This window comes from Vigna umbellata, chromosome 8 (genome assembly GCF_029865625.1).
Source record: "Vigna umbellata cultivar VRB3 chromosome 8, Vumbellata_1.0, whole genome shotgun sequence".
Lineage (NCBI taxonomy): Eukaryota > Viridiplantae > Streptophyta > Magnoliopsida > Fabales > Fabaceae > Vigna > Vigna umbellata.
This window is the reverse complement of record NC_142172.1, coordinates 32,039,703-32,054,213: the sequence shown is the minus strand read 5'-3', so window position 1 is coordinate 32,054,213 and position 14,511 is coordinate 32,039,703. Positions and strand designations below refer to the sequence as shown.

General features: G+C 32.4%; 2 protein-coding genes across 2 annotated transcripts; both read right to left on the bottom strand.

Annotated features, from left to right (window-relative positions):
* Positions 1-6,145: 6,145 nt before the first annotated feature.
* On the bottom strand, positions 6,146-6,959 carry LOC148194476 (uncharacterized). The gene has a single exon (XM_088097654.1). The coding sequence runs from the start codon at positions 6,676-6,678 to the stop codon at positions 6,328-6,330; it is 351 nt and encodes a 116-aa protein (XP_087953780.1). The 5' UTR covers positions 6,679-6,959; the 3' UTR covers positions 6,146-6,327.
* A 1,318-nt stretch (positions 6,960-8,277) lies between these two features.
* Positions 8,278-12,767, bottom strand: LOC124828341 (organic solute transporter ostalpha protein (DUF300)). The gene is made up of 6 exons (XM_047301606.2): positions 12,287-12,767; positions 11,542-11,615; positions 10,714-10,863; positions 10,121-10,406; positions 9,465-9,698; positions 8,278-9,276 (listed from the first exon to the last, which is right to left on the bottom strand). The coding sequence occupies exons 1-6, from the start codon at positions 12,431-12,433 to the stop codon at positions 8,905-8,907; spliced, it is 1,263 nt and encodes a 420-aa protein (XP_047157562.1). The 5' UTR covers positions 12,434-12,767; the 3' UTR covers positions 8,278-8,904.
* Positions 12,768-14,511: the final 1,744 nt, after the last annotated feature.

The window sequence follows — 14,511 nt, the reverse complement described above, 5'->3', positions numbered from 1 at the left end:
CTTGAATATTTTATAATTTTCTTTTATGTGGAGGCATTTAATTTTTTGCCTCGTAAACCTCTAATGGTTACTTTAAAGTTCTCAAAACAAAAGGCACACCTTTAGAAATTATTATGGAATTTTTTGCTCTTGCTGCAAAACCTGGTATTGATCTGAAGTAGCGATGTCGAGACCGAGCGCACGTTTGGTTCCTCGTGGTTTCATGGGGATGTCGCTCGGTCCCAGAATGGGTGCCAAATGTTTCGGTTGAAAGTGTTCGGGGTCGGTCGTCCTTCCTTACTTTGCTCTTTTTCGATTGTCCAATCCTCTTTCAGAATGCAGTATCTTTTTAGGCAATCAAACTCAATAATAAATTATTAATACCTTATATTTGTAAAGCGTAAGGTAATCTGACCCATTAATACCTACTAACTGCCAATAAATGACCGTTAGATTCGATCGGTATATTTCATATAGTGCATTTGGTATTGTTGATTCGGATTGGGCTGGGAGAAGAATTGTCAAAGATTCCAAAAGAATTGTCAATTCTTTTTGAGAAAACTACCTTTTCGAACATCTTCCACAAATATTTTTTAGAAAAACCATATATATTTGGTTTTTTTGCGAAGAAAAATGTTTTTTTAACAATTTTTTTTTACAATTTTTTTACCACATCTATGCAGTGGCTTATTGTGATTGGTCCAACACTTACGTGATAACTTATAATTGATCCTTTAGAATTATATATTGATAAAAGAAAATGGAATTAAATTTATTAAATAGCAATAAAATAAAAACTAGGTAAATGATTTTTTATGAAGCATGGCATAATTTTGCATACTATCATCATAAAACAATTTCAAATATATTTTTTAATTAAAAATTATAAAGGGATGACAACGATATATAAGTTTGATTATATTTATCTAATATTTGAAGAAAAAAATTTATAACCATCCTTACTCTCGTCTGAATAGCATATATATTTCAACTATCTCTCATTTTTTTCACACAATTTTATATACTAATTGTAATATATTGGTTGTGCTATCTCATTTAATAATATAAATAACTAAACAAAAAATATTATAGATATGATAATAATTAAGTAGCAAAGACTAAAGACTGTATTATAGTCATCCAGACTCGTATGTATCAAGTATAAATAGTCATATAACTAAACTAACATAACTAAAGTTTTCAAAAAGATTAATTACAATTAATCATCAACCTAATCTAAGTCGGTGCACCATCCGCATCCTAAATTGGATCAATTGTTATATCATCATCTGCTCGGATAATTAAGATTATCATTACAAATCAATAGAACAACATAACCATAGGAGACAGGGTAAGCTAATGTGTCAAAAAGAGTATTCATAAAACAGACATAGAGATGTTATCATCTATAATTTATTCATAACAACAAACATATAAAGACTCATACTAAACTATACATATATTGATATCAAACTTTGACGAATTATGCACTTGTGGTGACCTCTACTATTCTATAGAGACATTGTCAATGGGTTTCACCCTACCACTCACTAGGTTAGTCTGTTAACATCTTTGCCAAAGTAAAACCCATAGACTAGTACCTAATACTTCTCTCACCACACATACCCCATCCCTCTCTACTTGAGATTGGATGGTTCTTAGAGCCACAAGATACATACAATAGTGTAACCACAACTAATCCTCCTTGGATTAGTACCAACCATTCTCAAATAAACATCATAAATCAACTATCATTTTAACATTTACAAAATCACACATTAAACATATAAGAAGAAAACATGTAAATAGAGTTAGACTCTGTTAATTTTTCTTAGCAAAAATATCCACTCGCTCAGCAAGTGGTGCCTGAAAGCACACTCGCGCAACAGTAAGATAGCTTGTCCAACGAAATTATCACTAAAACTCATAAGCTTAAATTCTCACAAAAATTTTCTAGTAAGACTTATCTCGCTCAGCTATTGTCAAGTCAATAGTTCTCTAATTTTGGCTTCGCTTAATGAGTATATTCTCGTCCAGCGAGTCTGCATAATTCTACAAAACACAATTTTGTATATTTATGCCATTCAAACCCTGCAACTTAGTCCAACAACAAATCATAGATACCAAAACACACAAAAATTAAAATTTTACCACATTCACTAACCCAAACAATTTCATTTGTAACACCGATTAGACAATATTTTTTTAAAGTTTCCACATTTAATCAATCCACACAAAACACAATCCTAATTTCAGTTCAACCTATCATATTACATGAGACAACTCAGTCATACAACACTTCATAATACAATCATACAATTTGTAATTACAAAGTATCAATTGCGCAAAAATTGTCCAATTAGCTTCCCTTACCTAAGGGATAGATCAAACAGCCCAAGAACCCTTATAATACCTTCAAACACACAAGAAGCTCTATCTACTCCTATGAACAACACAAACACGATCAAAAAACACAATTAGGACTACTGATATGTAAAGACTAACAAAGAAAACTCAAACACTACATATAAGCCAAAAAGGGTCACATGTAGAAAAATTAAGAGTTTATCGTAAGGATCACTCGAGCGTTTTCCGATCTTCAAAGAGATGATTCGAAGGTGAGAAAACCTAGAAAGAAAGGATGTGGTGTGTCACAGTGGTCGTCTTTGTGCTAGAGGGTTTTGTGGCATTGTTTATGGTGGTGATGACGAGATTTTTGCATGGAAGAACTTGTGATGTGCATATATGTGAAAAGGTACTACAATGGTCTTTTATTGGTGGTTGCTGCAAATCTGTAACAAAGTGTGGTGATTCATTCATCTGTGCATGGAGGATGGAGGCGCAAGGTGGATTCGTGCTTTGGGGTTCACAATGTAGGTTGAACATTGGTGACATGCTTGCACGTGGAGGTCAATTGTGATTGATGACATTGTTCGATGGCAGTGTGACGGTGGTCTGGTGTGGTTAGGTTTCTAGTTTGATGTTGATGACGATGATGTGGTAATATCTAATTGATTTGATTTCACATCATTCTTCACTAAGTACATCACTATTTTTTTTAATGTCATTCAATCAATTTAACGATAAGAATTGCGTTGCTTCAATTTTTCAAAATTAAAAATTTAATTAAAAAAAATTAAGAAAGACTTTAAAAAACGTGAATCTCTAAAATGATTAAACCTTTTATTTAAGTTTCAAAACGAAATAATCTATTATATTCCTATTGTAAGGAAAAAAACTATATTTAACATAGTTTAATAAACTTTTAATTAATAAAAATATTCTTCATTTATATAAATAATATATTATGGTAAAAGAAAAGAATATAAATATCTAAAAAATACGACATTTAGTATAATAACATAAATAAAAGGGATTTTTTAACATTATTAACATATACATGTAAAAATTGATTTGTGTGTTTTTTTTTCTTGACAAGGTTTAGAGGGTAGCCTTCATTTTCTTGAACTAGAAGGAAGAAAATGCAACATGACTTTGTACACATAGATCTGCACATTGGTAAGATATTGTTTGCTTTGGACCAAGCTCTCACGGATTTATTTTTGGTACCACTCCAAAAAGCCTCTTATCAATGGAGGTATCTTATGTGTATATAAACTCATGTACATCTCTTATTTTATCCGATGTGGGACTTTGTTTGTACCCAACATAGTAGTATTCAGGTAAGCAAGTTTCGGTAGGATACGACGGTTGGAAAGAGCTACTCGTGGTTGTGGTTGGTTGGGAATGCTTCCGCCGGAGGGGGAGTATACCTATGTGGAAGGGACTCACCCTTGAGGGAGAGATTGTTGGGAATCCAAGCGTGAATCCAAGTCCCACATTGGATAGAAATGAGAAATTAGAGCAGTATATAAAAGTGAAAGACCCATTAATCCATTGCCTTAAGGTTTTAGGTAGAAAGTGGTGTCGATCCCTTATATAGTTGACTCATATATTATTGGTGTAACACAAGGAATCTCCTCCTCGATAGACCCAACAAACTTCACATTAATTATTTTTCCATTTTTGTGTTGATTTTGTCAACTTCTCCCTAAGCTCATTAGCTGTACCTGCTCATCAAAATGTTTAAATTATAGAGTATATATATTGTGTTTCCGATGCATTTTTACATCATGGATCTGCCAAGATTGGGAATGGAAAAACGTAGTTTTCAAAGGTGCTGATTCACATTCGACACTAAAAATAGATTAAGTAACTTGTTAATGAGAGTGACGTTGAGTAGATTCAATTTGACCACTAGAATACAGTCATGTGTTTTTGAAGGAGCACACATGGTATATAAAATTAGTAAATTCAAGCTAAAGTCCAAAGGGTAAATAAATTATATTTTAGTTTTAAAACAGAATAAATAAGTATGATGAACATTGAGTGATTTTAAAGTTTTCTTTTATTTACTTGTTTTTAAATATGATGAACATGTTATTTACTTCAACTTTCACAGTTGTTTATTTCTAGATGGTACGTATCGATTTGCTTGGTTGATTACCACAATAAAAAAATCTTATAAAAATACATTTTTTAATGAGCAATAAACATTTTTTCGTCTAAATTTGCTTTTTTATTTCTTATAGTTTAGCCTTTACTCATTTTAGTTGTATTATTTAGCTCATTACTTCATGATATCACACGAATACTTGTTAAATTCATCACTATTTAGAAAATAATCATCATAAAAACAACATAGTTTTAAGTAAAATTAAGATTCAAAACTAAAATTTTAACTTAAAATACACTAAAATAAAAATGATTAACTCTAAAGAACATATTTTAAAAGTTTAAAATTAATTCATACAATGTTAGTAAAATGAATTTTATATTATAGTCAATACCAACTCATTATATATATATATATATATATATATATATATATATATTACTTTAATTATAATAACAATCAATAAATTTATTCTATTATGATAAATAATTGAGTAGCATGTATTAGAAACTTTATATTGTCAGGACATTCTAAATTTCGTATTTGAATTGGTATTAATTTAATAAATAAAGAATAAATACTTTTAGCTCTTAACGTTTTAATTTTAAAATTTCCATATTAATATTAAAAATGGAAAAGCATTAGCAGAATGTGCCATTTATATTTTCCATATGGAATATCCATGCAAGAAAAGTGATAATACTTATTGGTATCATAAAAGTGTTGTACGTTTTTGAATTTTCTTACAATGACATAAATCAGGCAGATGAAAAATTCAACGGCAGAAAGTTTTGGAGAAAAAGATTTGAGATGAGCAGTGTCCCTTATGTTGAACAGTGAATAAATTGACCAGAAATTCTAATAACTTTTGTTGTTGAGTGTTTCCCCTTTTCACACCATCCTCTTCCTCATCAATAAATTTGATGGTCAGAAGAAGCAGCTACCAAACACAGTTGCCCCTGAATCTTAAAGTCAATTCAATTACATAGGTGAAGAATATGAATGTCTCAAAAGAAACACCTCCAAAGTCAAGAACAAGTCTAATTTTACTTACATTTTATTTTAAGTTTCAGGGTTTGTTTTGATGGAGTTATCTGTAAAAATCTCTAGAAGGAAAATTCAGAAAAATTATATCAAACACTTTTTACTAATTAAATTGTCGAAATTACGAGGTACAAATACTATATTTTACTAGCCTCTGTTGGGTGTTCAGTAGCAGTTATTCAAACCTGGAAATTCCAAATGCCTTTTTGTGCTTCGTTCCATCCTAGAGAACTCAAACCTTAGACTTAAATTGCAATCTTTTTGACAAACACCTTGCAGCTTTGCCGGACCACACACCACCACGCGTCTCGAAGTTCTTCCCAATGAACATGATTTAAATTTCATTGGAGTGTGTGTATGTGCATACTTATACTATAATAATATTGGGATGAAGTTTCTAAGTCTAATAATATGCATGAAATCCTGGGTTATAATTGACCATTTTCTCTCCAACTTGGTTAATCAATCACTTCAATTTTGTTGAACTGTGAAAAAATACGTGGGAATACTAAACACGATTAAATTAAAGATATAGATGTCTCTATGCCTGTTTTCTTCCACACTGATCTAGAAAATACACCTAAATTTAATAGGGACAATCAAGAAACAGTTTCCATATTTCTATTTCCATGAGGCTATGAGCAAAACGATTAAACGAGTAAAAGATACACAAACAAAGCCAAACTTGTTGAGATTAACGAACAATATGTGCAACAGTTTCAAATGGCCATGACACACCCATTGCGAAACTGTAGCTGGTTGATTAATAACAAGAAAACAGAAACAAAAGAATAATAGAGGTGTCTGATTCTGAGTGTGAGAATTTGTGGTTTCTCTCTCTTTTTGATTTACCATAAACACGAGGAAGATTCGGTTTTGCGGTTGTTGGTGGTGTGTAGAAGCTGGAAGAACCTCCTTCGGCGGTAATAGAAAGCGCATTTGAACCTGGAAAAGAAGATCAAGGACCTCCTCAGCTTGCAAGCGGACCTTAACCTTAACCACACAATTTTCTTGGCGCGAACCAAAGACCCTTTGATTCTCTCTGTCAGACTCTTCTTTCTACAGAACTGGTAGCTTCTCAGGAATACCAGCCTCTTCTCCAACATGGTGTTGTTCAGCTCAGAGTAGTAGTAGTTGTTGTTGTAGTAACACCCAAAAGGTTCACTCTTGAACAGTGGGTTCAAACTCACACTAGCCATGCCTTGGTATCTGATTCTCACCACCGTTCTGAATCAGAGAGAAAACGGTTGAGCATGGAAGAGGGTCCTTAAGAAGAAGAAGAAGAAGGGAGGGAATACACAAGGAAAACAAGCACACAAGCTAATATAATTGGCCCTGTCTTCTTCAAGTCAGAGCCATTAAAAATTTAATAGAAAAAAGAGAGTTTTGTCAGAGATGATAAGATAAGTATGTGAAAGAGGAGAAGAAAAGATTATAAATGAACTATCTCAGCTGTAGAAATTCAACGCCCCTAATTTTACTTTGCTATTTTTGCGAAGCCACCATGGTAGCTAAAGTCTAAACACAACACTCGTATTCTTCTTTCTTCTCTTGTAACATTATTGTAAGCACTTTAACACGTGGACATTGATTTGGGTAGGAGTTTGAAAAACTTATTTCAGAAGTTTTTACTCTACAAGTTAATGATATGATTCAGAACAAATGCTTTTTATCCAAACATAAAAATTACTGAAAGTTGTTTTAAGTCAATCAATTTTAAACACGTCCACACATAAGAATATTTATCTAAAATTATTACCTGATGTTTTAAAGTGATTTTGGATGAAGTGAATACCTAGATTTACTTTGACCATTATAAGAGGTTGGTTGAGCTTAGTAAACTTGATCTTACTTTTAATATATCATATATGAGTTAAGAGAATTTTAATCTGAAAAAACTCTTATATGGACGGTGACTTTTGTGATCGGCCTTACTTGTTTGACCCTTCACTTGTTACTTCCTGTTTGTAGATTGTGGCAGCTTATGTTGTGTATGTATATGAGCTATATAATAGAAAGCAGAAACAGACTCCCATTATGTCCTCGTACATATATTATCCGTATAGGTCCATGCAAGTGGAGACGATCTTCTGACCTACTTTTGTGGGCTCCATAGATGTTTTGGTAGGGTTGGATCAGAGACATCCAATGAGGGGGGTCTAGGAACATCATTCCCAAACCAGTGGGACCAAAAGCTTTGTTGGTAAACCAAAGCATGAGCCAAGGCGTGTGTCAATAAATGCAAAAAGGACCAGTAGTTACTTTCACTACCAAACTTTGTGACATGGGCGACAGCAGCAGATAGTGCCTGAATACAACCGAAAAATGGCAAAATGAAACGAAATGTATGATGATGATGCTGATGATGAAGAGGATGATGCTACATGTTGAAGATAGCCATAATTAATTGTGTGAATTGGAAGCATGAACCATTTTCAAAAGCTATTGATGAAGGCGACGACTAATTGACAAATATTAAAATATGCTTGAGGTATCCCAATTTATGAAGGAATTACTGGCCATTTTACATTACATATGTGATCATGATGGAAGTGCAAACTATTGTTTAAATTAGTTTCTTCGAAAAATGGTATATATATATTAGTGATACCTTCTCCTTTCTTTGTCGTAGTTGTAGAGAATAATATTAAATATTAGTTATTAAGAATGAAAGAAAAGAACGAATGAACTAGCACCTATTTTTGTACATTAGTATAATTAAAAAAAAATAAAAACTGCATGATATGAACTTATGAAAGATGGGTCGTGCAAGGTTTCAGTTACGTTAGGCCTTTGACTCGAGCAATAATAAAAAAGTATCCTTCTTGGTAAACTAAGAAGCACGTGGTTCAGCCTACATGAGTAGTTAGCAGTAATACAGTATATATTGTCATTCATCCTTCATATGGATCTGCAAGCGAAGACATTCCAGAAGCAGAAAATCTTCGAAATAAAAAACTATACAGCAAATTTAGAAGAAAACAAAGGTAAAAATGATGGCAATAAATATTCTAGGAAATCCAACAGTGTTTTGTATTCATGGTGCGGAGAAAACAATCGATCAATTAGTTTAGTTATAATCCAAATTCACTCAACCCAGTGTCTGTTTTGTTTGAAGTAAGCCAACTATTTCTGTTTCTGTATATACGTTGTGCACACGATACGCAATCAATGGAGACAATCACAGTATCAACACGAAGACCAATTACCAAAAATTGGTTTTGTAGGGACTTGGGAGAGATTAGGGCTTTTAAGCAACATTGACAAGGCGATCAGCGCCAGACCTGCTAACATGCTTTCCTGGAATCAAACAAACCACACTTAACTCAATTCTCTCCTAGAAAAGAAGGATGCAGGATGCCCCTATTACTCTCTCTTCTCTTCAACAATGACAATTTTCCCATTAACTTGGCTCTGAATGTTCATTACCACCGAGTATCAGCTTTATCAGCTGCTGGAACTTTTTCAGAATAACTGGGTGTATCCAAGTCAATAAGTGTCATATCGTAGGGCACAGATAAAGAATTTGACGCATCCTCGAGTAAGGAAGATTTCATTACACTAGAATGGGATACTTCGGCATTGATACCAGAATTTGAGGCAGCGCTACTATTAGAAGAAAAGCTTGAGAGCTGTATGTCATCTGCTGATTTGTTTCCAAACAAATGCTTATTTCTTCTCACAGTGTCCATTTCTGGGCCAATTGGAACAAAAGTTCGTGACCTATACTTCCTAGTTCCCTCTTCACCACTTTCACCGTGGTTGTAGAGAACATAATCATGGTATGTCGGTGCAAACTGCCAGAAGCAATATCAAACTGTCACCAGATATTAAACAAGCAAATTGAATCACAAAAGAATCGTACAGAAAACTCCATGGAACTAGAATTGCATCATGATGGTTCCCCAGTAATGCATCAAGTCAGATGCATCGAATTATGATGGCAAAGTAAAACTATGAGAAGAATATTAAAAGTGAGACTGGCCTGGTGGACGGTATCATGGTAGAAGTCATTTAATTTCAAAGCATGAGCAAGGCTAGCTGTCAACCCACGGGATCCACCTATGTTAGCCCCAGCATACACTTTGTATGGAAATGCATAAAAATGTCCAACAGCTGCAACAAGCATCTCAACACAAATCAAAAAATCTTGAAGTAGAGCAGCTTCATCTGCATCCTTAACGTATTCTGACTTTGCAGCAAGGAAAACTAAGACACCCTAAAATATCAGAAACACAGTTGCGTCAAACCTCTATCTGGAATACAGTATCAAATTAACAAAGAATCATTTTCAAACTCTAAATTATATCTCATAGCATAGCAGAGCAACTTTTGCATGATTGATAAGAGTTACAGTGTAATACAGCCCAAAAAAACTAATCATGGTAATATAGCTAAATGACATCTTAGCATATATAGACAAACCCACGAGTCATACTCTTCACTCCATTATTACTAGAATCAATTATGAACTGTGGTTTTTTATGAGAGATTATAATATAGTTGGTAAATGTTTTAAATAATTTGGTTTTTGAGCAAAAGACTAGAGAAGTGAAGTCTAATAGCTTACACAAAGCAACGAATAGAGTTGATAATACATGGAAAGGATAGACCATACAAAGAAAGAGGCGTGAGAAGTACCTGCCAATAAGTCAGGAATACAACAGATTTTATTATAATAAACTTTGGGACTGGGTGGAATGGTTGAAGCAGATCCTTGCATGCCACATAAAACAAAGCAAGAGCATACAGAGCCATTGTGTAGGAGAATGTATAGATGATTGTAAGGTACAAGTATGATTGGTTTGGACTGAAGTTTCCATCCTTATATTTCCCCTTTGCATAAAGTACTAGAGTAACAACAACTAAAATTGGCTTCAAAATCACAAATTGCAAACACCCTTGCTTGCATTTACGTATAAAACGCCTGCAGAAAGTTCAGGAGTGAGAGATGATCATCAACTATGATAATAATCAAGCTCTCACATTACATGTTTGAATCATACTTTTGTTTCCCTGCGATCAGAAGATTTGCACTTGCAAAAAACGTAGCAGTTTTTCAAATAACACAACTTACATAATCGCACATACAAAAGTTGGGTAATACATTAATTTCAAGGAAAATTCTAGGTATAAATTTTCAGGGAAAATAAGTATTTTCTGGCACAGAAACTTGAAATTAAAAAAATAAATAAATAAATAAAAACATATGCATCAGACTAGCAAAAACTCACCCATCAAGTGCTATTGGAGGCAAGCAACAAGTCATCAGAAACCATGATGGCTTCAGAATCCGTCCAGTTAAGCTTAGGACTACTGCTCCAGGACCACCAACCCATTCAAGACATAGAGATAGGAAATTATAAATAACCCAAGCTTCATAGCTGAAAAAGCAGCCACGAGAATGTTATTAAATGCACTGCTTCCAGTTGATAAAATAGGTCATAACCCCATTTATATTTTAAACAAGTGAAATTAACGAACTAAAGTCAGCAGAGACACTAACAAATTGTAAAAGACTGTCAAGATCACATGAATAGGGGAAAGAGAGGTGGTGCCATTCAGGATTATGACTACATATTTAAGTAAGATTTCTGCAGCAATATCCTCCTTTGCCATCTCAATCACATAACGAACAGAAAGTGAGAATAGTAATACTACTCTCAAGCTCTGTTCAGTGACTACTTGATCAGATATGTACAAAACTTAAACTAATTTTTTAAAAGGAAGATATATGAAATTGCATCCTAGGTTTGTATTGATCTCATCCAGAGAAAGATACTAAACCAGTAAGTTCCACAAGCAACTTCAAGGGGTTTCAGGACAGAATGACAATTAAAACTACTTCGGATCTGGCTATTCACCCAGGTAATATTTAAGCAGAATAATGCGTCAGCCATAATCGGATACAGGTTACCTCCCAAGTTATACGAACAAAAGGAACAGAGAATTTGACATGTAAACCAAGATACGCAAACGAACATAAACATAGTAATAAAATAAAATATTAAAAATCAAGATAGAAACAACCACAACAAAAACAGAAACATAAGATAACTTACATTTCCCGGATTGAATTAAAATAGATTGAACCAACTGGTAGAACAAGCGACAAAAATGACATCAATGCATAAACCTGTTAGAAAATTAAATTTCAAAATTCAGTGGACAAAATCATACAGACATAAAACAGAAAGCAAACCAGTACGATTCCCAGAAAAATATCAACAGCACCGTGACATGAAAAATAGAGACTAAATAAAATATATACATATGATTTTAATGAACAAGGAAACAAATATACACAGCACGGGAAAGTAATTGTATCGAATGATCAGCAAAAGCATATCAGATACAGAAAGTAAACAGTTTTGGCCTACAACCAAACCAAAACCAAATAGACGAAGCAGCAACCAGTAAAGGAGCTGCAAAGATTTCCAGAACTTTTTCAATTTGAAAGAAGAAGAAAATGGAACAACCGCACAATCTCCGCTTCTCCATTGACAGAAATGATTCATTTTAACAATCTTTTATAACATGCATGCAGTCCACGCTATAACGTGCATTTAATTTCATATTTCAACTAGGTTATGTAAGCCAACCACTTAAGCTACTAAAGACGGCAAATAATACAAAAGCCTAACAACACAGATTTCAGCTGATATACCAAACAATAGTAGAAAAAAACAAAAGTGAATTTAAATCTTCTTTTTCCCAAAATAAAATGGACAAAACCTTCGTTAATCATAATTATTACAATGATAAATGCTAACATTCCAAAAGAGGCATTCATAATGAATGACTCACCGGGACCATAAAAACGATACGAACAATGAACCGCTGATAAGTAGGCTCCGTGTAATTGAGAAGATGCTTATAAATGTGAAGCAAGGACAACGCAATAGCTCCGCACGTACAAAGGAAAGCAACGATGTACAACAAAATTGGAACCATTTTGCAGCCGAATTCCGAATCTCCGTCAGCGAAAAGCGGCAAGTGGTGCCAACGGAGCCGAATTCATGACACGGAGGATGATACAGGAGCCGGCAGAAATAGGAAAGTGTAAACCCTAGGCAGAATGGGAGAAATGATTGTTGGAGCGAAAAGGAGCAGATCTGGTAAGTCGTTGGTAGAGAAGGAATGGGAAAAGGAGAGGAAGATGCAGTGAACACCAATGGCGGCTACGAAGGAATCGGAATTTGGAAGGGGAGACACAGTCCCGCTAACAGGCCAATACCTCAATTTCTTCCTTTCTTTTACTTCTAATTCTATTCCCCCAGCGCTCACATGCACAACACAACGGTTAAAAAAATATAATTTCCAAAATTTTTTATGCTTTATTTGATTCATTTTTGCTTTTCAACTTTTCTTAATTTAAAGATTTTATTACTTCATTAATTTACACACTTTTTTCTTTCCCCTATATATTCTCTCTCTGTTTGTTTATTCTTGGTTAATCGTCTTTATCTGTTTAATTTTTAATTCTTTTTGGGTAACTTTTCTTATTTAATTCCCAACTTTCAAATTATGGCATTTAAAAGAAATCAAATTTATAGGATTAGCTCTCATAAACACTATAAAAGTCAAACTAAGATAAAATTACACTCTATACTAGGAAAAAAAGTAGTTTTGCAAATGTTACAAGACTATATGTTATTATAAATTAATTTTAACTTACGAATATATGTATATTTTTGTTTTATTTTCCTTAAGTAAAAAATTAATCCAAATATGTTGTAGATTATAATAAACAATGAAGGAAATAAATAGAAATAATGTAAAATAATCTGAACATTAAATCATGATACTTAAAAGTTTGAGATTAATTAATTTCATTCTTATATTCACGTTTAATAAAGGATTTTTTTTACTTTTTAAATAAAATTTAAATGTTTTCTTAGTGTTCATGTATTTTTTATGCACCATTCTTAATTCTTGCAACCCATAACAATTTTTCAATGATCTTAAAAAAGTATTCTTCTATCATTTTTAAGCCTGAGTTCTTTAATGGTCATGTTTTTAATCTATCCACGTTGAAGCAATGATTAAAATATGTATAGATGATTTATTATAAATTTAAAACATTATTATTATTAATTTAATTACAGCACAATTTAAGTATTAACATTATATTAATATAAGATCATTTATCAATAATATATTTTAAAGTTTAACAAAAATATTTAACTAATCAAATATATCTTTTTAGAATAACGAGCTAAACAAGATATATGTTTAAACGATATTCTAAATATAATATTTATTTTAAACACTAAAAAGAAAAAACTAACATAAAAGTTGCACTAAATTATCTGCTCTAAACATCAAATGTCAAACGTTTTAAATTAGACTAATAATACTTTTGTTTGCATTGTTTTTATTTATTTATGAAAATCTTTGCTTTATTCAAATTAAAAGAACGCTAAGAAATATAAAGACATAAAAATATTTTTTTCAATGTCTTTTAGTTGATCAATATGTACAACAACACAATTTCTTACACAAGTAAAGTAGTATTTCACCTTGTATAATAGGTTACAATACTTTTATCAAAGTTATGCTCTAAAGGATATTTTTCGAAATTGTTTACAAATAGAAAATCGCACAAAGAAGAGAAGAAGAACAACACAGTCATAACTGCATATACTTATAACCAAAATATTCTTGTTATTATATTATCTAGCTTTGAAAAAAATTATTGTAACAAGTATTTTCAGTTATGGATAATTGAAAGTGATTTAAAATATTATCTTTTTTTTTATAATTAGCTCATTGAATAATTTTAATCAATTAAACTAATATAAAACTAGCTGATTAGATGCAACTTTATTGGATAGCATAAAAATGAGTTTTTACCTATGCTATTCTTTTATTAGGTTTCTAAATACTTTTAAAAAAATCTTTGATGGTTAAACATTGTCTACATACAGTCTAACTCTCGCAAACCGAGTCTAACACTTGCGAAAAGAATTTGACACTTGGTTGAAATTCCATTTCTAAAGTTTGCATCTTATTTCATATTAATTATTTAT

Bases quoted from the DNA above. Each gene is read 5' to 3' on its own strand.
- LOC148194476 (XM_088097654.1), bottom strand. From the start codon at position 6,678: ATGGCTAGTGTGAGTTTGAACCCACTGTTCAAGAGTGAACCTTTTGGG.
- LOC124828341 (XM_047301606.2), bottom strand. From the start codon at position 12,433: ATGGTTCCAATTTTGTTGTACATCGTTGCTTTCCTTTGTACGTGCGGA. The intron at 10,407-10,713 runs GTGAGTTTTTGC...AACTTTCTGCAG, and splicing joins CCTCCAATAGCACTTGATGG to GCGTTTTATACGTAAATGCA. The intron at 9,277-9,464 runs GCCAGTCTCACT...TGCTTCTGGCAG, and splicing joins ACCATGATACCGTCCACCAG to TTTGCACCGACATACCATGA.